The sequence below is a fragment of the Dermochelys coriacea genome, chromosome 20, assembly GCF_009764565.3.
Source record: "Dermochelys coriacea isolate rDerCor1 chromosome 20, rDerCor1.pri.v4, whole genome shotgun sequence".
Classification (NCBI taxonomy): Eukaryota; Metazoa; Chordata; order Testudines; family Dermochelyidae; genus Dermochelys; species Dermochelys coriacea.
Window position 1 is genome coordinate 376,967 of NC_050087.2, and position 25,578 is coordinate 402,544.

At 43.4% G+C, this 25,578-nt stretch overlaps 2 protein-coding genes across 15 annotated transcripts in view; both read right to left on the reverse strand.

The window, feature by feature from the left end:
* Positions 1 to 10,413, reverse strand: part of LIMA1 (LIM domain and actin binding 1) — a 41,860-nt gene extending 31,447 nt beyond the window's left edge. For 2 of the 7 annotated variants that reach the window (XM_038378959.2, XM_038378957.2), the window contains exons 1-3: positions 10,289 to 10,413; positions 1,645 to 1,710; positions 486 to 623 (exon numbers count right to left, since the gene is read on the reverse strand). In XM_038378959.2, coding sequence (XP_038234887.1) covers positions 486 to 604 — 119 coding nt within the window. In that variant the 5' untranslated portion in view covers positions 605 to 623; positions 1,645 to 1,710; positions 10,289 to 10,413. Of the gene's footprint in view, positions 1 to 485; positions 624 to 1,644; positions 1,725 to 2,079; positions 2,154 to 10,288 lie in introns of all 7 variants that reach the window. The other 5 variants (XM_043506407.1, XM_043506405.1, XM_043506404.1 and 2 more) reach the window with 4 other exon arrangements.
* Positions 10,414 to 11,266: 853 nt separating this feature from the next.
* The window catches only part of LOC119845605 (protein FAM186A), a 32,496-nt gene continuing 18,184 nt past the window's right edge, over positions 11,267 to 25,578 (reverse strand). For 6 of the 8 annotated variants that reach the window (XR_006278325.1, XR_006278324.1, XR_006278323.1 and 3 more), the window contains one exon: positions 23,830 to 23,959. Coding sequence is in view for 3 of the 8 variants with exons in the window: in XM_043506411.1 (XP_043362346.1) it covers positions 23,917 to 23,959 (43 nt within the window). In the remaining 5 variants the exon portion in view is untranslated. Of the gene's footprint in view, positions 11,595 to 14,695; positions 15,108 to 23,829; positions 23,960 to 25,578 lie in introns of those variants that run through there. The other 2 variants (XM_043506413.1, XM_043506414.1) reach the window with 2 other exon arrangements.

Genomic DNA, 25,578 nt, shown 5'->3' on the forward strand with positions numbered 1-25,578 from the left:
CATTGGCAACTGTCAGTACTGGGCTTCAAACTGGAATTATGCTGTAGTTGTGAGAAGAGATCCTGCTCGCCACCATGCCTTGCAGAAAGTGTAGGACTGGTAAACTTCATCTCATACAAAGGATGCAAAGATCTGTTTCTGATCTTTGAGTAAATCCATGGGTGGCAGCTACTAAGCCCCAACTATGGATGCCTAATAGAATATCATGAATCAATTGCCAAGGTTGCACCTTCTCTTCCAGCAGGAGGGGGTGCTAGTGCTCACAATGGCAGCCAGAAAGGGGTATTGTAATTCTATGGCTAATGCATCAGGATTTGCCAATTGCCTGAAGCACATTCTATGAGTATTTTATTGCACAGAGGATGGGGTTTAACTGAATTTTAAAAAGGTAAGCAGTGCAGACAGGGAATGGCCACCATCAGCTCGCAAGGTGTCAGCTGCTAGGCTACACACCTGTTTTTGCACTAAAGTCTCACAGCACTTACTTGGAGAATCTCTCAAGGAGAGCTGATGACTTATTCTTGTTCACTAGAGAAAGCTCTTTGGCAGTGATTCTCAGAGAGTGTGAAGTCCATTGTCTTCTGTTAAATGGAGATGGCTCCATCTTGTGAAAGCAGAAATATCTATGGAAAAACAAAGCAAAGAAGCAATCAATATGAAATAGTGATCCAAAAAGGATTTGGACTGAATGGCTACAAATTGTCAGTCTTTATTTGGGCACTACAAGCATGTCTCATATCATTGTTGCCAAGTAACAGTCACTGCAGGCTCCTTGGATCAAGTGGATAAAAACTAAATCAATAGCTCTAGATTAAAAATCATATTCAAGGAATCTATTTTACTGGTAAAAAACACTGACCATTGCAACAGAATAGAAAGAGAAGACAAGCTCAGAGTGAAAAGGATGCTAACAGGAGACCCCCCCATAGGCTCGATGGTACGAAAAGCTCCAGGAAGCCCTGCCTGCCCTTTCCCACTCTGGCTTCTAAAACAAACTTTTAGACATTTATGTAAGAAGGTTAGAGTTATGAAACTTAGGAGGATGTAATTCATATGCAAACATTACTCATTTATTGTCATGGTCTTCAGATTTAATGCAGCAGCCGCTTGCTTTGTGAGTTGGAAAAAGCCCTCTGCTCACGGACAGGCCAGCAAATTTGATATTACAATAGCTCTCAGTTACCTAAAGGAATGGCTTTGAACATACTGTACTGCTGTAAACTGGGATATGGTTTTGAACAGCTCTTTAGCATGGAAGCTGTCAGAAAGCGAAGCCAGAATTTACGCATATCCAATTATTATTATTTTATTTTATTTTTATTTTTTTTAAGAACAGTTTTGAGGGCCCCAGGATAACTCCATAAGTGATTTGGCTCCTAATGGGCATGTTTCTTGTTCCTCCTTTCTGTGATATTGGGGAGCAGAATATCAGTTGATCACGCCAGAGACACTGCAAGGTGACACTGTTTTTAAAGGTAACATCTCTTCTCACATGTCTGAAGATTGCTCCCATAAGATACGGGAGCATAAATTGATAGAGGGATCCTTATAGTGTTACAGTAAAGAAATGCAACCTAGACTGATTTTTTCAGTTTCCTGTATTTAATTTGCTCTATTCACAAGTGAAAAAAAAGATTTACTTACTAGATGCTGACGAGCCCTCAGAATATAGCTCCACAGATCCTCTCTTGGAGTAAAAAAAAATCACACCTGAAATGGAAGCACTAAGAAAATTTGACAGTGTCACCACAGTTAAAGGCGGAGAACTAGTATACTTCTCTAGGGGCACTTTTCTAACCTATGCAAAAAAGGACCCAGAATACGGAAAAAGTGTATATAAGGATAACCTATTTTATGATACAATGCACTCATGATTACTTCCTGGTTTGGAAGCAGACAGACACTTTGCAAGCACAGCAAATCCAGGCTGTACTACCATTAGACAGATTTCAGATCAGTCCTTTCAGGCTACACTCCTGAGACAGTTTGAGCACAAGTCTTAAAAATCTGTAGGTGGACAAGTCAATACATTCTAACTTTTTCCAACTTCAGGTACTAGAGATGGTAACCACTGCACACCAGGAACCATCCATGGATGTGTCTCCACCAAGGACAGGGTTCTTCAGAACAGCCCATTTCACTGGCACAATGTTCTGAAAGGACAACAAGACTATTGTACTATCCAAGACAGCACATATTGACAAACCAGTGCCAAAACTAGAGTTTACATAGGAAGTTTTGCTTTCATATTAGCCACAATATCAAACAGTAAAAACAAAACACATACTACTGGGCCCTCAAATGGTAAGGGGGGGGGCGCAAAGGGAGGAGGGAAACAAACAAGGAACTACTGTGCTAAACCTCAGAGACTTTCTATGCCCAGCTGAAATTTTCAAGGGCCAAGTTTCAAATCCCTGAAAAGAGTCATAAAGGGGACTAGGACTGTAATTTCAGTTCTGGATGGATTTGATATTACTGATGTCAGTCTCTTGACACTTTCCAAACTATGTACTCTGAAATATTTTTGCATAGTTAGGGCAGACAGTGCATGTGTTCAAGTACTTTGAGTAACTTTTCATCTTGTGCTTATAAAGTCTTGTCCATGACACACTGAAAATCCAGTAAGATCCTTTTCTAGCACGGAAAGGAAGCATATAGTGAAGCCCACGTGATCACAAATCACTGAGCAGCAAGATTATTCCATACACAAATAATTTTGCACTAAATGTCTACAGACATTAAGGCCTTGCTACTGCAAGGCTGCTGAGCTCCAGTGTAAGTGAAGGTTAAAAGGTGCACAAATTCTAGATACATTCCTCCACATTAACAAGGCCTTGTCTACACTAAGGGATTTTCCTCAATTACAGCCATCACTAATATAGCTACTTTTGTGCAAACTGCAGCATAGGCAGACAAGGCCACTATTTGCACAGGAATAATGCCTGTTTATGTATGGCTATAACCAAAGAAAATTCCATTGTAGAAGAGTCTCTAGTCACCAGTTAGTTCACTCCTTTTCTTCCAAGAAGCCAAGGGACAGTGAATAGGCGTAGCTGAGATTTGTGGGTAAGTGTAATCCATGTGCTAATAGATCCTGTTCTTAACTACACAGAAATGCTCGTTAAAATAGGATCAGTTTTTCCATGCTTTGTACCTTGCACTTTTACATGTAATGCTCCATACCTGTGCTTTACAGGATTAAGCCTGCTGTTTAACGTTAACTGAAAGTGACTGACATGCTCTAAACAGGGCGCATGTAACAAAGCTGTATTTCACTTTCAGTTACCTCTATTATGTGATTTTGCATTTTCACCCTGGTTTGGGTGTACAACTTGGTGGAATAATGACAGGAGTGGAATTAGTTCATTTTGTAAGCAATTAAGATGTATACAAGAAGATTTTTCTTTTGTAATTTTTAATTTGTTGATGGTCAGATCATTTACAGGAAAATCCTGTTACCAAGATGAGGTGGCCAGCTGATACGGATATTAAAATGCTGCACTGTTGTAACAGAAAGAATATGCAGAGGAAGGTGAAAGTAAACAGGAATGTTTAAACACCACACCTTGTTTTAAACACTAACATTCTGTTCATTTACCTTTGACAGTAATAATTTTGACTTCCAGCAGATACCACTCCTTTACCTACAGGCACATCTGTGTTAAAACAATCATGACTCATTCCAGCAAACATCTCTTCCATAACAGGAGCAATCGCGGTTACGTTTTTCAAAATTGAAGCAAAGTAGCTTGCTTAATCTTGAATGGTTACAGGGTGCATGCATGCATGCACGCACGCATGCACGCGCGCGCGCGCACACACACACACACACACAAAATGAAAGTTGTCAGGAAGATGTTTACAAACCTGTGTTCCATATTCTTAACACCTTCCAATATCTAACTTTGTTTAAAGATTTGTCATGTTTCTAAAGCATCCATGCTACTTCCTAACCCCTTCTGGGTAATTCATTCCAGACCACTTCTAGAAAGCAATATTCATTGACTACTATGAGCATTAGTTTACTATCCGTTTTGTACAAACATGCTCTGTACTGCACAACACAAAGACATTCTCTGCCCCAGAGATTCACAATCTAAAGGACACAGACAAGACACCCAGAGAAATGCAGAAGTGTAGATAATAAAAGGGTTACTTGCCAACAGCAATGTCTGTACTTCAAATGTATTTACCTCCACAGTCCCACTGTAGAAGTCATATGCCTCGCTACATTGTTATGGAACCTTTTTGAGCAGTATTTGCCTGATGAGGGAATTTCTCATTTCCCCCTAAGCTACACATTCCATAGGGAGAGTACATAAATAACCTGCCTCATCAACTCCTTTCTATCTGCCTGACGAGTCATGGAACCAACTTCTTCCCTGCTCCATTCAAATCTGGCTGTAAATTATTTACATTGTTAGCATTAAAAAAAGTTTTAAAAATTGTTTTTATTTTAGCTTTTCAACTGTTTTGTTGTATTTTTGGTAGTGTAGTTCTGAGTTTTCTTGAGTTTTGCCCAACATGGTTGACTAGTCTTATAAAAAGAGTTGCAACAGCAAGAACGAGGATTTAAGAAACGTTCCTCTTGGACAATAAACTGTATTCTGCCTCAGACCACAATGAGAAATTCCTCTTGCATGTTGTGGAAAGGCACTCAAATAAAACCTGTAACAACTGCAAGGCCTTCTTTAAAAGGGCTCCAAAGGACCATAAGACTAACCCATTAGCCTAGGCCAGTAAGAGATTCTCTACAAAAGGAGTCTCCCAAGCATGACTAGCTGTGCCAATGGGGTTATCACCTTGTAACGGTATCCCATTAAAATAATCAAAACAGATTTTAGGGGTTACAGAACCATGTTCCTGGGATGAAGGCAAGGAAAGCACCCCAATTACTGTCTCTTTGGATCTGTTGGAGGAGATCTGGAGTATTCTCCATGTGGATAATGAGCCCTCACTGGCATGGAAGCCACAGTTCTGGAATAAAACGATACCATATATGGAACCAGGTGGGTGTATGGTTCTTGTCAGATCCAAGCGTGGTACCATAGACTTCTCTGAACTGAGAAAAGCAGGTTCTCTGCCATGCCACTGCAATTCCACCTCAAGAGGAAACTAGTTCAGACACAGGAACATCTGACTTGAATATGACTACTCATTGTACATGAATTTAAGAACATAAACGTCTCTACAAGATTACAGGTTTAGTGAATATTTTAGTTTGTTTTATGTAATGATACCTAAAACTCAAATAGCATTATAACTGTCTAATACACTAATCACTCAAACTCAGATAACCTATTAAAACAGCCTTGCAAAATTCAATTTGAGCTGAGTTAGTGTTGGGGGGGGCATGCTGGGTTAAATGGGTTAGTAAACTAGCATTTTTATCATCATGCTGGAAGGGTGGATGAGAATATTTGGAGCCTGGCAAGTTTTCTACTCCACCTTTTGTAAATTGTCATGAAAATGGTACATCAGCCATAACTAAACTTCACCATTGCATCACAGCCACTGTAAATTAAAACTTTACATCTACCATAGTAGAGTAAAACCTAGATATAGATATATTGGAAGATCTAGAGAAAAATATTTATACACAGATTTGACTCCCTATTATTTAGATGCCTCCAGGTAGGGCCGAGTGGTTTGTTTTTAAAGACATTTATATTGAGGTGTCTGCAAAAAGAAGCATCTGCTGTAACAGCTCATTAGTTAATAGCAAAAGGGACATCAGAACTGAGCAGTTGGACCAACAAAGTAAAATCAACTGAAGCAGAGCAGAGGTATACATTGATCACAGAATCAGAAGTTTAGGGTTGGAAGAGACCTCAGGAGGTCATCTAGTCCAACTCCCTGCTCAAAGCAGGACCAACACCAACTAAATCATCCCATTGATGACCCATTAATCCACCAATTCATTACCCAAGATCTTTTTTTTTTTAATCTAAATAAAATAGAGGTGTATACATTTTTCTGGTGATAACCTACAATAGTTACATGCAGTGTTGTTGTAACCATGTTGATCCCAGGATATTAGGGAGATGATGTGGGTGAAGTATCTTTTATTGGATCTATTGGATCAACTTCTGTTGGAGAGAGTGACGAGTTCTGTGTAAGCACGAAAGCTTTTCAGGTCAACAGTTAATAGGCATTATATGCACTTTCAGGTTTTATGTATATTGCTCAGTATTGTATCTTTTTGCACTCACGGGAAGGTCCTAGGATTTTTAGAAGTTCATTTGTTTGTCATCTAAATAGTAATTTATCAGGACTACTACTCATTAGGTCATCGTATGAGGAAAAATCTTCAGTAGCTGGGCATATAACAAACAAGAGATACAAAAACACCAGACCACTTTGCTGAATTTTAACTTTGGTACCATAGAATACAGAAACAAACATCTCCCTGCCAGTTTTCTGATCTATAGAGACTTTGGAGCCATTTTCTCAGAAATAATAGCACCTAAGTCCCAGATATTTACTGCTCAGAATGACAACTTTCTGGGAAATGACATTCACAATTCTTGTTTTAAACATTATGTAAAAACCTAGATTTAAGACTCAGCGGTAGTACAAGCATTTGCTGTCAAGACCAGACAAGTGATCTGATAAATATCTGTGTTAAATCAGTGGGAACATATTCAAATATGAGCGGTCATTTAACATACTAAATAATGGACTTATTTTCATATAAAGTGATGAAGTGAGCTGTAGCTCACGAAAGCTTGCTTTAATAATTTGTTAGTCTCTAAGGTGCCACAAGTACTCCTTTTCTTTTTGCGAATACAGACTAACACGGCTGCTACTCTGAAACCTTTGGTAAAAGGCTCAGACATCTGCATCAACACAAATACCTGATTCTACCTGGGGCTCAGAGACACTTAACTGTCTAGCTACCAAGCTATTGGCTTCAGTGCCAACAGAACACTGAAGTAGCAGTAGCTACCACAACCTCTCATTAAGCTTCTTCACATTTGCTAAGGGAAGGTCTACACTACAGCCGGGATTGAGGCTCTGAGATCGATCCACCAGTGGCCAATTTAGCGGGTCTAGTGAAGACCCGCCAAATCGACAGCAGATCGCTCTCCAGTCAACCCCTGTACTCTATCCCCAACAACAACTTACCCCAGCAAGGTAAGTCCCCTGCTGTAACTTGACCTAAGGTGCGTCGACTCCAGCTATGCTATTCACGTAGCTGGAGTTGCGTACCGTACGTCGACTTACCGCAGTAGCGTAGACATAGCCTAAGATTCAACCTCCTTTAGGAATAGGCTTTGCCTGTACAATTCAAATATTCAAGATGTTCAGTTAAAAGTTGAACATGTAAAAATTACATTTTTACCCGATACTGTCACCCTAAGAAATATCAGATCAATATATTTCTGTCACATTCTACTGAACCACTGGGGGCACTGCACACCACAAAAAAAAAAAACAAAAACAGAAGACCATCCTCTAAAAAAAATTAATGTTTAATTTCATTAGTTGAATGCTAGTTTACAAGTTGGTCAAGCTAAAAATACAGAAAGATACACCTATTGAATCACTGACTTTCTAACAGAAGTTTATTAAAGCAGATACAGTAGGAATTGTAGCAATATTCCTACTGCCCAAGGAAGAACAATGGAAGTACAGGTGCTCCTAAGTTGATAAAGGTACCAGCTATGATACTGTTTATAGAAGACAAATTAAGATTCTATACCACAACAGCAGAATTCTCTCTCTATAGAACGTACTTTAAAAATTATTTGCAGGTAATCAACATAAAAGAGAACGTGCACTGCTCAAGAAGTTCACAGATCCTATTAATATCTGTGTACTACCATAACAGTACCTTGAACTAAACGTTACCTCCCACTTGAGAAATTCGGAAAGAATAAGGCTCTTTGGGTTCACTATATAGTCTAATCTTTCAATTAATAGAATAAGATCAGATCTAATTGTCTGACTGCAGACTTTGAAGACACCACAACCATAATATTCCAGAATAGGACAAAATGCTAACTGCACTATTTCCTGGGATTGTGGCAGGAAAATCTGAATGTTTTCTTGTTTAATCATTTTTTAAGATAAGTTTTCAGTTTCCTAACCGCTCAATTCAAAATTGAGAACTATTCCTGGATTTCTTACCCCAAACAAATAAGTCCACACTTGAGGAGGAAAGGTGGCCATGAACAAATCACTTGAGACAACCTTACACAGTAACTACAAGGTGGTTATCAAATTAGGGTGTGATCTACAACCATAACACTGTAGCACATGAAGATACTGTGGTCCAGATTTGTACCAAAGCTGGAAAAGGGAGGATAACCCTAAACATTTTTCCTCTGTAATGGTACGAGAGGCTTTTGTAACAGCAAAATAATTATTACTGGGGCTTTTTTCTTAAATCGCATTTCAAAGAGTTTACCTAATATTTAGGGCATATCCTGAAAGAACGTGAAGACTGTACCATGCCCTTGACTAAACATTTGTTAGCAGCCCATATAAAACAGGCTCTCCACAAATGTAACAAGATGCCATCAGACACCTTTCATTTCTTTGAAAGATGGGAGCAGACAACTTTCATTGCTGAATTTTCAATACTGCACAGCACAGAAGAGAGAAAACAAACACAAATGATCAGACAATTTATATTATCAGCTCAATGAAACCTTGTTATGGATTGAGTCTCATTAAGACTGATAATTGAATGGTGAGGTCATGCCTACCATTACTGTAAGGATAAACCCCCACCTAAGACAAAAGAAATATGCAAAAAGAAAAGGAGTACTTGTGGCACCTTAGAGACTAAAAAATTTATTAGAGCATAAGCTTTCGTGAGCTACAGCTCACAAATTTGTTAGTCTCTAAGGTGCCACGGGTACTCCTTTTCTTTTTGCGAATACAGACTAACACGGCTGCTACTCTGAAACCTATCAGGTATTTCTGTAATGCACTCTTCTTTATTTACAAAGAACATATAAAGCCCTGTGTCTCTGAATGCAGAAAGAATCAAGAAGCAGAAGACAGTTTTTTGTTTTTGTAACTCACAGCCCCAAGCAGTCTGTACCCCCAACCCAAAATCTTCTCCCCAGGTTTCTTCTGGGGTCAGCTACATTCTTTCAACTGCTCTTTCCCAGCTGTCTTTCGCTCTCTCTTTTCCAGTTTCTGTTTTGCCTTCCCATACACGTACCACCTACCTAAAACAGTACTCGGCAAAAGTTCCTTGATGGGTTCACATATTTCATGCATCCGATGAAGCGAGCTGTAGCTCACGAAAGCTTATGCTCTAATAAATTTGTTAGTCTCTAAGGTGCCACGGGTACTCCTTTTCTTTTTTAGAAATACCTGACTATCACCAATTTCTACACCCCATTAGAACCATCCACTAGACTCCAGTTTTTTGTTAAACTAGCCACTAAGGCCAAACAGGATAACAATATGAAGAAACCATTTCTGTTCCGTTTCGTTTGGAACATGGAGGTGGCAAATCTATCCCAGAGTTATGCAGTTATGAGAACCTTATACAGCAAAAGCTCCTAAGGGCATTGGTTTGATTTACTGTAACAGCACAGCTTTAGAGCGGTACAATCTTTCAGTTTTTTAAACTAGCTAAAGCAAGCGAAGAGTCACATATCCAGCTTTCATTCCAGAGAAAATTCCCACTGTGGGCATGAACAGCGGCTTCCTCCTCCCGTGGTTTACCGAGGAGATTTCCAGGACTCAGGAGGGGCAGGAAGCGAATCCAGGGCACAGAGGCTTGACCCAGCCCGTCCCAAGCGCAGCACGGTGGACAAGGGCTCATCTCAGCGCGGATCCGTGCGCCTCTGGCAGGTGCAGCGGCGCGCTGACGTCTCACCTCTGGCCGCCCGGTCCTACCCGCCGGCCCCAGGGGCTCCCTCCCACAGCCCTGGGGGCACACGGAGAGCGGGCCCCAGCGACGGCTGCTTGCGGGACGGGACCGAGCCAGGCCCCCGCCCCGCGATGCGGGCAGGGGGAGCGGAGCTTCAGCCCGGCAGGTCGCTCCGGGCGCGGGGCAGCTCGGCCCGCCGGGGCCCGGGGGTAGCAGCCGGGGCCGGGCCGCCGACCGGGGGCGGGGCGGGGCAAGGCAAGGCCTGGGGGCGCCCGGCCCCGGCGCCACCGCTCCTCAGGAGCTGCGCGGGGAGGCGGCCTGGGCCCGAACCTCGGCGGGAATCCGGGCTCCGACGGGCCAGGGGCGTCCGGGCGGGGCGGGCCCAGCTACTGCGCCGGACCCGACCCAGGCGCAGCAGCAAGCCGGGGACCGGCGCCCGCAACAACCCACCTGTGCCGGGCGGCGAGCCGGGACCAGCGCCGCGCACCTGTCGCTGCTGCGGAGACGGCGGCGGCACCTACAGAGCGGAGGCGGCTTTGGCCCCGCCCCCTCCTGCCGCCAGCCACGCCCCGCCCCGCCCCGCCCCAGCCGTAGCCTCCCCCGGGTCCTCCTGCGCGCCTGCTCGGTGCGCGTGCGCACGATTCTTCCTCGCCCCTCCGTGGCACAGCTTCTGTGCACATGCGCACTAATCTCTCCCTGTTCTGGTCCCTTCCCCTTGCAGAGGACTGAGTGTCCCCCCTGGCGGCGTGCAGCCTGGGGCCCGAGGCCAGAGCGAGCTTTCAAAGAGGGTGGGTCACCAGGGTTAACAGGGCAGCAGGAGGGTTTCTGGATGCATGGATTGTGTCCTTAGCCTAGCCCTGCTCACGATGGCCCCAGTCGGCCCTAGCATGTTGGATGGTCTTGCACCAAAATGCAGGAAGTCGCACAGACCCACCCAGAGTCACCAACACCAGGAGGCAGAGGAGGCCCTGCCTGCACCAGGGAATTTTTGTACCTTTGTAGCTGCCCCCATGCAAGTCCCTCATATAAACAACTGGGTTTGGGGAAATTGATACACAGTTCCCAGTTCTGCCACAGATTCCCTGTTGTGATCTTGGGCCAAGGTGGGTGAGGTAATACTTTTTATTGGACCAACTTCTGTTGGTGAGCAAGAAAAACTTTTGAGCTACACAGCTCTTTTCCAGTCACACAAGCTCTACCTCCATTTCCCCACCTGTAAAATGGGGATAATTATATTTCCTTTTTCCCATTCTTTGTTTGTCTTGCCTATTTAGATCGTAAACTCTTCTGCACAGAAACTGTGTGGGGGGCAGCATCTAGCACCATTATTTATAAAACAAATAATAATAGTAATACTATAAACCACAAGGAATGCTGCTGTAATGCCAGATAGTAGTAACTGTGAATAAAGACAATCTCCCACCTTTTATTTATTGGTTCATTAGCTTCAAGGAGGTAGCATTCAGAGTGGAAAAAAGAACTGCACATCAGAGAAAACTGAGGCTGAGTGATTGTTTAGCCAGCTGGGTGCCCTTCATTTTTTGCTTGTAAGTAGATAGTTCTCCAGCAGCCAAACAAGATAATCTGCATTCCTCTCCCTATACTAAATACTGAGATGTTGGCAGTTTTGTGTATCTTCATTAGCATGGTATGTGTGTGCTCTCTCTTCAGCCAGTAGAGTGGCTCCTCGAGATGTTTATCTATATAAAAACCTTGGCATAGCTTTGGCTGCTCTTTTGCTCTAGTTCTTCATACTCTGTGGGTTATAAATAGAAAGGTCCAAATCAATACTAAAAATAAAGTTTAGTATACCCTGCTCCAAATCTCCCCAACATAGGCATCCTGGTTGGGAGTCTAAGGTGGCCTTCCTCATGCAGAAATTCTGGGTCCATTGCTGGTTGTCCCAGGTCTGCGTGACAATGTGATTCCATCACTCTATGCTTGTGGCCCTGCTCCAGAACTACCATTCAGCACAGGAGGATTTACAGCTATTAAAACTTGCATCAGTTGTCTTCACTGCTCCATGTCTGCATGCAGCCTGCATGATCTCCTTAGCAAGGCACACCACCACTTTCTCAGGGGAACAGGGTGCTGCCAAAATGACCCCACGTCTCATGCCCTGTGTCTGCCTCCTGGTTCCAAAATGAGAATTACATTAATTCCAAAAGTTGGAACAGGTCACTATTCTGAGTTGGATTTATGCCTTACCATTGGTTGGAACAGAGGCCATGGACAGAAGTCTAGACTAGAGCATGCCAAGCTGGAAGTGGTTCACCTTTCTGGATTGGTGAGCTAAAGGCACTTCCACAGAGAAGCTCACGAAGGACAGACAAGTTCTCCCACAATACACTTCAAAATAATTTATAGAGTGATACAGCTTAGTGAATGCTAAGAAGCAGAGAACATGATTGCAGGAGTCTGAATGCCTCAGACAGGTGTATGCAGCACCAATATGGATGCAACAACTCCAGTGTGCTTTGCAGTGGGGTTGCTCACATCAGGACCATGCTAACCCAGGTGCTAATCACCTGGGTTAAATCTGCAGACTGCAGTGGAGACATACCCTAAGAGAAGAAACCAAGGGATGAATGTGGACAGGGAGAGGAAAGTCCCCTCCCCTACTTAGATGTGGTCCTGCCAGGGTGGTGCTGAGGACAAGAGGCAGTGCGGGGGGGAGGGGGAGAAGCTTGCCTTGCTGTGTTTCATGCATGATCCTGCGGATAAAGAGACAAACTTGTCTCCAGGGCTGTTAATTTGGCATCTTTCACTAGCATTATATTCTCACACATTGATTCTCTAACTCTCATCTACACACATATTTCAACTGGTTTAGATAAATTGATCCAAACCCATGTGGATGCTCTTATTTCATCCTAAGAGCAGGTTCTTTCAGTTTAGCTTAAACCTGTTCCTAACCAACTTAAACTAAATTGATATAAGCCTGGTTAAGACAAAATAAGAGCATTATCAGAGCCTTTTGCATCAGTTTAATCAAATGGGCTTAAAATCACATCTTTGGTTGAACTGGTGCAACTCTGAGTGTGGAAAAGTCATCAGGCTCCTTTGAAAATCCCACCTCAAATTATTATTATTTCTGTAGCACCAGTGGGAGCTGGATGGAGCAAATGTTTCCTGTGCCAACCCACCTGAAGCTTTCAAGCATCCTTATATTTATTTTACAAACACAAGGAAATTCCCCCACACAAAAATCTTTGTTAACTTAGACTTAAGGTTGTTGAAGAAATGAATGTAACTCAAACACAATACAGACCATTACACACCTGAATCACTAAGAAGACAGGAAATTACTAGCTAGTTTACATTAATTACAGTAATATCAGTATTGATATGTGCACCTTACATAGTCCAATAACAACCTGAACTCTGAAACAGAAGATAGACAAAAAGAAAAGGAGTACTTGTGGCACCTTAGAGACTAACAAATTTATTAGAGCATAAGCTTTCGTGAGCTACAGCTCACTTCATCGGATGCATCCGATGAAGTGAGCTGTAGCTCACGAAAGCTTATGCTCTAATAAATTTGTTAGTCTCTAAGGTGCCACAAGTACTCCTTTTCTTTTTGCGAATACAGACTAACACGGCTGCTACTCTGAAACAGAAGATAGACACATCACCAATTACACACACACACACAGACGGGTGACCTATATGTTGAAAGCATTTGTAAGAATGTCTTGATGGAGGAAGGTTGCAACTGTTATCAGAATCTGTAAGGTAAACTTGCTCAAGTCAATCTTATTAATTAAATGTATGAAATGTAAAGGAAATAGTATGTTTATGTAAGTTACCTTAGTTGGTCATTTCCTGTCTTTCTAATGTATACATTCGTCAATGGTAATGCTGTAGTTATGCATTTTAATTAAAGGTTACATTAATAATAATAGGTTTCAGAGTAGCAGCCGTGTTAGTCTGAAACTGCAAAAAGAAAAGGAGAACTTGTGGCACCTTAGAGACTAAAAATTTTATTGAGCATAAGCTTAGGCTCTAAGATGCCACAAGTTCTCCTTTTCTTTTTATTAATAATAATATAATATTAATATTAATTACTTCAACAAACAACTCCAATTTAAGAAAAAATTTTCCATGGGGATTGCATCTATCTGTGCATCCATCTTCTATTATTATTATTAATAATAATAATAATAATAATTAATAATAATCAATAATGTATATTATGGTAGTGTTTAAGGGTCAACCAAGAGTGGGGCCCCCTTGTGCTAGGTGCTTTATGAACACACAGTAACAGGCAGTTGCTATTTCATATTCCAAATTGACAAGACAGACACAGGATAAGGGGATGGGTAGAACACTCCGGCAGAGTGAAAAATGTGATGTCAGCAAATGGCATATTAATTCCATCACTGTTTTGGGGCGGGGGAGTTTATTGAGGAGGGATCAGCTAAACAGAAAGAAACGGGAAGAGGTGAGGGGGACAGGGCAGGGGAGAAGATGGTAATAGGGTCAGGTCTAGAGTAAAGCTGAAGTGAAGAGACTGAAGGTGTAGGGGAGTTGGAGCACAGGACAGAGAAAGTCCAGTCAAAACTGTAGAAACTTCTCCACATGTCCCCAGGACCAAAGATCCCTGCTTTGGCTGCTTCTGTCCCTATTGGTTGGAGTCTCTGGCTGACTCCTCTCTGCCGTTTTCTCCAAGGCCCACATGGAGGGAGGGGTAGTACCATCTGGGTCCCAGTGCCCCAAGAATGGGGGGGTCTCCCCTGCACAGTTCTGGATCCAGTGGGATGCTGGGAGGTGGGGTGGCTCCCACTGGATCCCATTTTACCCCCTCCTCTGAGAGCAGTAGTCTGTGCTTCTCCTTAAATATACAAATGTAAAACTTATTATTTTTAAGCATTGTAATTAAAATAATTCTCTTTTATTTAAGGAGTCCCCTGCAATGTTGGGAATCCAAACGGAAGGTACTTGGGATAGTGCACAAGAACCATAAAGTGAAATTGGCGAGTTTAGTTTCACTGCTCAAATAGCAAAAGATAAACAGCCTTTTTAGCACATTACTTATTTAGCATTTATAGTATCATTCAGAGGCCATAATCAGAATTAGGACCACAGGCCATTATATAAACATCTAGTAAAAGTCAGTCCCTGTTCCAAAGAATTTACAGTTTAAAGCCCCAATCCTGATGATAGTACTACATGTGTAGACTTCTCCATCCATGTGGAGGCCTTTGGACTTCAAGAGAGCTCCATGAGGGTGCAGAGATCTGCCCAGAGCTGCTTGCAGAATCAGGACCTAAATCAGGACAAGATGTGACAAGGGACGTGGCACACAACAAGAAGGAGGTGCAAGGAGGCAGCCATAACAAGACACAAGGTTGACTAGATCTAATTTGCATTGCATGCTTTAATGTAATTGAATGTAAAGTGTCTGTCACATGTATTTGTTTTAATAAATTATTTTAATTAATCTCTAACAGGCCATCTATTTATGACATCATCAGAAATGGTGAAATGGTGAAAACTCAGTGAGATTTTAACTATTCTTTCTGGATTAATAATCTCAGGTATAGTCAGTAACATAGGAACAGGGTTTTGTTTTTTTTAATGGGCTGGATTCTCCTTTTACATTACTCTTAGAGCAGTGGAACTCAATTGACTTCAGTAGAGTTTTTCCTAATTGGCATGGGAAAGTAGAATCAAGACCAATATTTATTTTTGTCTCTACAGTCTGTTTAATATTTCACCTAGGATCAATCCTGACATATGCTGCTACTCTGTGATGGAGGCTGAGTTCTTTCATTGATTCCCAATCAGTTGTTGAGGCTGCTCAGCTTCCTATCGGATGGTCTTAGCATGCTGCAAAATTGGGCAGCTATTATTTGAGGGCAGCATTCAGTGATATGGCCAGTGCTAACACCCAGATGCCTTTTCTGTTTCTTAGAGCTACACCCAGTTGATTAAGTTAATAGAAGTCCCCTCCCAACAACACTAGTTTAATCAGTGACTAAACTGGAATTTTACTTTATTTCCAAGCAGTCTCTATCAGTATGTACATTCAGCTTTTTTTGGAGCCAAGGCAACAGAAAAACAAGCACAACAACAATACAGTGGCAATCAGGAAGGCTGTATAAAAAGTCCCAGGAGAGATCTCACACAGCTTATATGTCAGAAAAGCATGTGCAAATTTGGGACTGAAGATCAGAGGTTCTAGGCAGGATGGAAACATAGCGCTCCAGAAAACGTGTAAGAAGTTAGAACTGACTCTTTATGGAGCATAGATAAAAGAGCAAGCACAGGATCAGATCCTAGTGTCCTTAGTCAGTCCACACTCAGGCAAATAGGGTATGCCCCCGCCCATCATTCCTTACCCCTAATGACAAAAATGCAATCTCAAACAATTAACCAAAATCTTAATTTTACCAGATAAAATCATTTGGGGAAAAGTTCAGTGGCATCTTACAGTCAAACCAGTTAACTGATTGCAATACATACAGAACTCATTGTATATTATCACAAGCCAGATTCTTGACTGCAGCAGAGCTGCTCAGGCATAACAGAGAGTAGAAAGCTGGCCTCGTATCTGCCACAATCATCTTGATCCCATATTTACCCTGCAAATCTAGAATAACATTAGAGTTACTCCAGATTTACATGGGTATAACTCAAGGCAGATTTTAGGAGGTTTGATTGAATAAATACAAATTAGGAGCTGATTCTCATTTACACTAAGTCCCCTTTACAACTTCTCTAGCTGTATGGGGCAGGGCCTTAAAATGGGTTTAAATTATGATTATACTGGTAGAGCAGGGTAAAGAGCCTCAGAATTAGGCCTTCAAATGAAGGATTTGGTCTGAGATATCCAGTCACGTCAGAGGTTAATAAAGCAAAAGCCATCATTACATCCTGGTGAAAGAATTCCAGCCTCCCTCAGACACAGAACATTTCAGAGCCGCAGTGCAAGGATGGTTGGATAGATCCCCTGGTCTGTTCCAATCACCTTAATCATGTGCTTTCTCGCTATGGGCTCCTTAACTCTAAGACATTTACTGTCATTTTCACAGGATGAATTACAGAATTCTTTCCCACTCAGCCCTCCTGAGGGATTGAGAAAGAGGCTGACAAGCATAGCTTTTCATTTCGTTCCCAGTGTGTGCATTTCATTTTATAGTGGAGGCTGAAGTAGATCTCTAATAAACTACTACTTCCTTAATGCCACTGGTCTCAAGTCACTGTTAATGGCTATTGGATCTCCATTTAACCCAGTAGTTCATTGTATCCCTCTGTGCTCTGCTTTTAATCCCTTGTCCATATGCACAATATGCAGCGCAGGATGAGGGGAGGGGACCAAATTGGGAGGAGGCTCAAGTGAATGGTGCAAACACCTTAATGGAGGGGTGCTCATCTGAAATTTGTGGTTTATGCAAATACAAAGGAAATATAGAAACACCCTGCAAGGACTTGGTTGGTGTGTGGCCTCTATTTGAAAAGATAAACAACAGAAGTGCTGAAGAGTGCCCTCATAGGCAGTATTCTGCTATCAGCTAATGGTGATTCTTCTGTAGTTCATTTGGTAGGGGCTCTTGCTTTTGGAGAAGGGGAATTTGAGTTCCATTTCTGTCATTACAAAGTTCCAAGAGGCTGTTTCAAGCAGCACTGTGACACACAGGAGAATCATAGAAATGTAGGACTGGAAGGGATCCCAATAAGTCATCCAGTCCAGTCCCCTGCATTGAGGCAGGACTAAGTAATATCTATACCATCCCTGAGAAGGTGTTTGTCTAACCTAGAATGATGGAGATTCCACAACCTCCTTAGGTAATTTGTTCCAGTGATTAACTATTCTTACAACTAGGAAGATTTTCCTAATGTCTAATTTAAATCTCCCTTGCTGCAATTTAAGCCCATTACTTTTTGTCCTGTCCTCAATGGATAAAAAGAATTATTTACCACTCGCCTCTTTATAACAACCTTTTACGTACTTGAACACTGTTATCATATCCCCCCTCAGTCTTCTCTTCTTCAGACTAAACAAACTCATTTTTTTCAATCTTTCCTCATTGGTCATATTTTCTAGACCTTTAACCATTTGTGTTGCTCTCCTCTGGATTTTTTCTAATTTGCCCACATCTTTCCCAGAGTGTGGTGCCCAGCAGAGGGCTCCTAGCTAGCCACGGATTTATTACAATCCTGCGCTAGTGATTTGCCTCTGCACTTCCACCTATGGATCTCAGAGTGCTTTGTTAACAATCATTGACTGAGAGGCAGGTCAACATTATCCCCATTTTACAAATGGGCGTTCTGATGGACAGGAAGGGGAAGTGACTTGCCAAAGGTTATACAGTAAGTCAGTGTTAGAGTTAGGAACAGAACTCAGAGTTCTCCCAATCCTGAGCTTTATCTACTAGATCTGCTTTCTGACTGAGGCTGTCAGGTGAAGATTTCATTCACCTTGTGAAGAATTCAAGGTGGAGAAAAAGTGACCGACAACCCAAAAAATCAGGGTGATGTTGGTTAGACACTATGTTATCACCTCCACCCCCTCTCTCTCCCCCACTCCATGGACCTCGCCTACTGCATTGAACACATCCTTGACTTTCCCTGTCCTCCTCGTCCCTCTGATGGAATGAAAATCAGCACTTCCCAATTACCACTTTCTAGCTGCAGCACAACGAGAACTATTTTCCAGAGACACACATTATTGAAGAAAGCCACACAGAAATGGGTCCTGCAGCAGAGCCTGTGAGACCTGCTCTGATCTCCACACTATAAATGCTACAAGCCAGAGAAGGCTGGGTTGCAGGTGGCTCTGGGGGTCCTGTTTCTGAATGGATCATTGATAATGTAGGTTGCTGGCAAGTGAAGAGAGCTTTTCCTTACTTTTCTTTTGTACAGTGTTTGTCTGTCTGTCCTCCAGCTTCATTTGTGTGGCCAGTAAACCGTGGAAATGGAGGCCAAAGTGTTAATGCTGTTGATTTCCTCCCTTTCCTTCTGAAGCTTATCAATTAGATTGTGCTCTTTGGATTATGTTGTATGACAAAGTCCATGCAGCCACCAGGGCCTCATGTAGGGTGACCAGATGTCCCGATTTTATAGGGACAGTCCCGATTTTGGGGTCTATTTCTTATATAGGCTCCTATTACCCCCCACCCTGTCCTGATTTTTCACACTTGCTGTCTAGTCATTCTAGCCTCATATATGTGGTACAAGCAGCACAGTGGCTCCAGGGAGAGAAATACTCTTCACCTTCCCCTCATCAAATCAGCATTAAATGGAGTTAAACATTAATGTCCCTCCTGTCTGCTCACTGTGCAAGGTCCAAGAGGAAAAGCATGCTGAGTCAGCATCTGGTAACTGCAGTTCCTGTCCCTCCTGCCCCCAACTCCTCCCTCTCGATATGATTCACTACTTTCTTCCCCCCCTCCCCTCCCTCAGTGTTCTCAGACCTGGATGAAACTTAAGTAGAAGGCAGAGGGGTGCTGTAGCTGCCTGGACTCCTGAGCCTTGGAGAGCTAGCTGCTCCTGATGTGTTTGATACTGAAAAACTCCCACTGGCTGTACTAGTTAGTGGACTGAGGGGGAACCCACTCTCTCTAAATGTCTTGCTTTTTCTGTTTTAGTGCCAGTGCTGAATTAACAGCCTCAGAGACTGAAGTATGTCAGAGGCCGAACTTGGTACAGCACGGGCAGCAACAGAGCATGCTTCCTGTCATGCTGCCCCTGCCATTCGGCCTTTGTCCCCGCACTCCATAGCCAGTGTTAACACTGTAACACACCCATGGTAGAAATCAGTTGCCATTTTCATGTTCAAGCTGCAGCCATTTTGCCATCTGGATTATTGATGAGATCATTATAACTCTGCCATAGATACAGGGGGTCAATTAGACCCACTGAACAACAAGCACTTCACTGTTGTCATGGTTGTGCACACTGGGACCATCTGGAACTTCACAACAGCAGTGGGGACAGAGCTCAGCTCCTTCTGCTCCAAAAGCCCAGCTTGAGCTAAGGGAGAATCTCCATCAGCTGCTAGGGGCCGGGGCCTATGCCACAGGATGGAACTGTTCTGATTCTGTCCAGCAAAGACCAATAGGGAACATACACACCAGCCAGTTCATTACTCTCCCTCTCCTTCTCCATTCAGACTTTTTATACAGATATCTTTTACATGGATAAAGAGACTCCTTAATACATCTGTGGTGGTTTCAGGTGGGTGGACCAGAGGCATGGGAGGAGAGTGAGCAGAAGATGAGAAAATCCATTAAATTTAATTTATCTGCCACAGAATATACAGTTCAGCACTGCCAGGTTGCTGGATGTACCCAGAGCCTGACAAAGTAGATAGATTGCTCAATGCTGTTGCCTGGGTGTCTCTCAGAGCCAGACCTCTGTACTGTTTGCCTTGTACCAAATTATGTTGGAATAAAACTATAATTCCTGCTAATCAGCTTGAAGGCTGCCAGGGTTACTTATCTCACAACAGCGGGACTGGTTTTGCCTGGGAAGTGAACCATTTATTCCAGCAGTAATAGAGGTTTGTGAAAATACAACTGTATGATTTGTCAGGAGCTCTGGTCCAGAAGCAGAACTGACATTCCCACAGACTTTGTGCAAACCTTTGCTACAATTATGACCCTTGTGGGGTTGTGTGATGGTACGGCTTCTCTCTACAACAGCCCACGCCCCCTTGCCTCAGCTCCCCTCTACAGTATAATCACACTTTGTACAGCTCCACACAGTCCCCCCATCCAGGGTCTTATTTATTAATATTGGAAGTGGAGTTCAAGTCTGATATAGGCAACACTTCCATTCTGAGCCTTCACCTTTGGCTTGAGTTCCCTCGGGGCTCCTTCCCACCAAATCAGTCCACTCCCAAAGTCTTAAACCTTCCCAATCAGTTCCTGCTTCTCCCCAGCAGGGACCCACTGCTGGTCCTTCCCTAGACTCCAGTTACAAGACACGCCAGACACAAGAGACTCCAGCACATGGACACTCCTTCCAGCTCCCTCTCCCACTGAGAACAAACTGCTGTTTGTATCTCTCATCAACCCTGACTCTCATGCACTCAATTCTCTAAGTCCCATGAATTAGGAGGAAAACCAAGCACAGGTTTGAGCTGGGTTCTGAACCTCTTAAAGGCCCTTTGACAGGTTGGAAATGGGTCTGTGACCAAGTGGGGGAGTATCTTGTTTTCCTTGTTTCCTATGGGGGATTTTCTTGGTTTTCCTATGGTTTGCATGCAGAGGGGGTGGGACTCAGTTTCCCTAGGTGCTACGGTTTAATGAGGTGATGGGAGAGAGAGTTTGTTATTACAGAGGACTGGCGAGGGAACTTGGGACCCCAACCACTGGCAAGGAGAATGGAGACCCCAGCGACTGGTGACCCAGAGGCCCAGCTCAGGAGTCACAGCCAGTTCTGGCCAGTGGGAGGACAATGGGCTGCGAAGAGAGGAGAAGAGGCCCAGGTGACCCTGTTTACGACCCTGTTTACCTGGAGAGAAGACAATGGACAGAGGCGGGGCTTGGGGCTGGTGATATCAGATGCCCAGCTGGGAAGCGGGGGAGGGGAGGGGGTCTGGGCTGAAGAGAGGGAGCAGGCAGAGCCCTCCTGGATGCAGGGGAGACTTGGATGTGCTGTACTGAGGGAGGACAGGCCTGAGGCCCAGCCTGAGGCCCTGAGAGTTTCCTGTGCTGTGTTCAACGCTCAATAAACCCTCCTGTTTTACGCTGGCTGAGAGTCACTCTGGTCTAGAGAACAGGGTGGCATCATCCCCTTCGGGGGGTGGAGGCCCTGGGGGTCCAGAGTGAGTGGACTCCCTGAGGAGGCCCACAGCAAGAAAAAGGTGTGCTAAGGCTCAGAGAAGTGCAGCTTCAGGAGGTAGAGGGGCTTAACTCCGAGAGAGAAGGGCTGTCTCACTGAAAGGGGCACCCCGCATGGTCCACACGGGGCCAAGAGTGGGAATGATCTATGAGTCCGTGACAGGGTCTCATGTAAGAACCTGGAAAAAGGAGAATTTAAGGGTGAGGGAAGAGCAATAAGAAGTGTTGGCTGTAAATTGCTCCCACTCCTTTTCATTAAGTTGCATTGTGGGCAGTGAGGGTATCCCTGGATTTTCCATGACCTCTTTCTCTCCTCTCTGCAATTTAATGAAAATCAGCATTTCCCAGATACTGCTCTCCAGCTGTCGTGCCACCAGAGTTGCTCTCTATAGAGATGAAAGGAAATGGCTTAACATCCAAATTAATTTCCTGCCTTAAAATGAGATTTCAAGCCAGATGTTTCTGATAAGCTTGTGGACCCCAGCCTTTTCTGGGAATTGTACCCATATACCAGGCGGAGACATCCAGTGTCCACTGCCTCTAACAACCAACAGCTCCATGCTTGTCTTGTGTTCACCAGAGAAGCTCTAGCTGCTTAATTGGTAACACTAGCACACACAACTGAGTGGGGGATGAGGAGAGACAATGCTCTCCAGTGCACAGTGCAGGCTATGTCATGTCATTCATACTGCACAGCATGACTACATGCATCCCACAGGTGTGATCGGGGACAGAACTCGGACCCTTCTGTTCCAAGAACAATGGACCTGACCACTGCAGCTAAAGGAGTGCTTAGCTGTGCAGCTATCAGGTCTTTCCTCCTCTCGGGGCTGTAGGCACAAACCCACATAGTAGACTGTTATTATTATTACCTTTATGTTGCAGTAACATCTAGAGGCCCCTGTACAGCGAGGTGCTGCACACACACATAACAAACAGTCCCCATCCCAAAGCCACTTACACACTTGAGTAGATCTGACATTTCATCCAACAGGAGAGACTGGATAAGCTGCCCTTCTGTGGAGGTATTTATACTGCACTCTCAGCCCATGTACCTGAGCTTATCATCAGAGGCAGGGAGAACACATCTGGAACCTCAGCTCACACAGTGACCCACGTTAGACTCAGCTGCATAGTTTAAGATGGGGAGAGACTCCTGGAAGAGCTTGCAGCCCAGATGCCAGAGCTTGGTTGCACTTCGCAGGTGTAGGCGGAACAGATGTGAAATATGAGGAAAAGGGATGTACATGAATAGCTGCAGGGTTGGGAGGGATGCATTTCCCATTGTGTTTGGGAGCTGCCAAAACTTCAGGGCTGCTTGGAGTGTGATTCTATCTCACACCCAGCAGTAATTTATCTTGATTCCATCTCAGCTACTCCAGGCCTCCTGACTACAGTAGTTATTAGTAATCTGCATTTGTCAGAGTGCCTGGTAGTTACAGTATTTAACTTTTGGCCTCTTTTGGAAGCAAATTCCTGATGCCCCCAGCGCTCCTTTGAGGTGGAGTTTCCTCTTGCAAAATGAATGTGAGGGGTGCTGAAAAAGCTATGTGTGGCCTAAGTCACTCGGTTCTGATGACTGTGAAAGATTTTGCTTTTGGTTGAAACACGTAGGTCACAAGCCTTATCTCCATACTTCCCCAGTGCAGTAGTCAGGATGTTCTGAAGATGCTATTGTTCCAGGTTCTCTATATTAAGGAATACATGACACAACCCCACACCTCTATGCAAATTAGTGCAACTCTGATAGAGTGGCCAAGCAGGGCTAGGAGGTCAGAACTTCTCCCCTCATCAGTCACCTCAGCCCACCAAAATGACATAATGCTTGCCATAGTCCAGCCCAAATCCATATCAAGCTAATGCTTGCCTGAAAAGAACAGCTTTTCACTTTGCCATTCAGTCCCTTTCACTATATAACCTCTTGATTTCAGTATATAGGGCACATGAATTTTGCTCTGTAACACACACGGGCAGAAGGTGCAATTGTTTCTGTTGCTGCCCCTTATTAAGATAATAAGAGAAGGCCCAGGGGAATGGAGGGGCACATTCCTGAGCAGGAACAGAAATTAAGTGGAAGGACTGGAGTTCAACAGAAGTTGAGAATTCAATGGAACTCCCTTAGGACCCTTTGACAATCCCAGCCTCAACAGACTGGAACATAAACTGCAGGCTTTACAGTAAAGGCACAAGGCCATGAAATAAACACAAAAATAAACTTTATTTGCTTTACATAAATTTCTGTTGTGCATTAAACTGCATCTGGACTATTCTATATTTACTGGGTTTTTACTTGTGTCCATATGTTTTCCATCTGGGAAAGTTCTGGACTCTAAAAAAATAAGACAGGCTTATTGTTACAAAATACTAATGATTTAATAAAAAGAAAAGGAGTACTTGTGGCACCTTAGAGACTAACAAATTTATAATAATTTAACTAATAAATTTGTTAGTCTCTAAGGTGCCACAAGTACTCCTTTTCTTTTTGCGAATACAGACTAACACGGCTGCTACTCTGAAACCAATGATTTAATAGTTATAAAGAGCCCAGTCTTGCACACCTGCTGCATCTAAAGTCAATGGGGTTGTACGTATGTAAGAACTAGGGACATTAGTGACTGATATCTACAAACAAAAGGAGCAATCCTGCAAAGTGCTGCTTAAGTGCAACACCCACTGATTTATTTGGGTGCTAAGAACACTCGGCGCCTTACAGGGTCAGCTCTTTAAATAGTATGGGATGGTCTAATGGTCAGAGAGCAGGCCTGGAAGTTAGGAGAGGGTGACTTCTAATCCTAGTGCTGACATCAATTCCCTTAGATACTTAAGGGTTGATTTTCAGAAATGCTGAGCACTGGCAGTTTCAGCTGGAGTTATGGGTGCTCAGCATTTCTGAAAATCAGGCTGTAACCTCTCTTGATTCTGTTTCTTCATTATTTTGATACCTTGACACTGTGGTAGGGGGTGCACTAGAAATTCATGAACAGATTTTGTGGATAAAGACAGATCTGCAAAACGGGAATAATCCTTAACTACCACACAGCAGGTGTGTGAGGATTAATAGGTTAATGTTTGCAAAGCACCTTGAAAATAAAAAGTGATAAGCCTTATTACATCTGGTGTGCAGAGTAAATGAGAACATAGAACAGGATCCTGATCCTAGGCTGTAGCTATTAGATACACAGCATCATTGAGGATATGTCTACACAGCCTGTGGAAGCGAGCCTCCCAGCCCAAGTCAACAGACATGGGCTAAAGGGGCTCAAAATAGTGAGTGCTTTAAAACTGTGGCTTGGGCAGGAGCTAAGGCTCTGAAGCCTAGGGAGAGAGGTCAGCTTCAGAGCCTGAGCCACAACTTCAAAGTGCTGTTGTCTATAGAGCTTTTTTTAGCGCTAGCATGAGACCTGGGCTGGGAGGCTCACTGCTGCGGGCTGTATAGACACACCTCGAATGTCACAGCAAATCAAGCTCTGAAAGGTATTTTAATCTCACAGAGCCAAATCTTACAGTTCATCAGAAATGGTCCCTTAGAACATGTGCTAACTACTTATACTAAACTATCTGTTCAATCTTGTATTTAGCTTGCACACTCTTAGTACCTTCCCCAGACTTGAAGAAGAGCGCTATGTAGCTTGAAAGCTTGACTCTTTCATCAATAGAAGTTGGTCCAATAAAAGATCTAAGGTCACACTCAATCAGAAATCCCCTTGATGTCCACTGGATGCCATGACAGAGCCCACAGATGGTAACATTTTACGTGGGCTGCATATTTTGCTATAATTTCTTGTGCTGTTTTTATTCCACTTAAATTTGCTTCTCTCTCATTCTTATGCACACGTCTTAGAGACACTGGTCTGTGAAACTTCCACTGGACTGTGCCAGCTGGAGTCTACAGCCTGTGCAGGAACCTAATCTCTCAAATGGATTTTGATTACTCAACTCACTGTAACT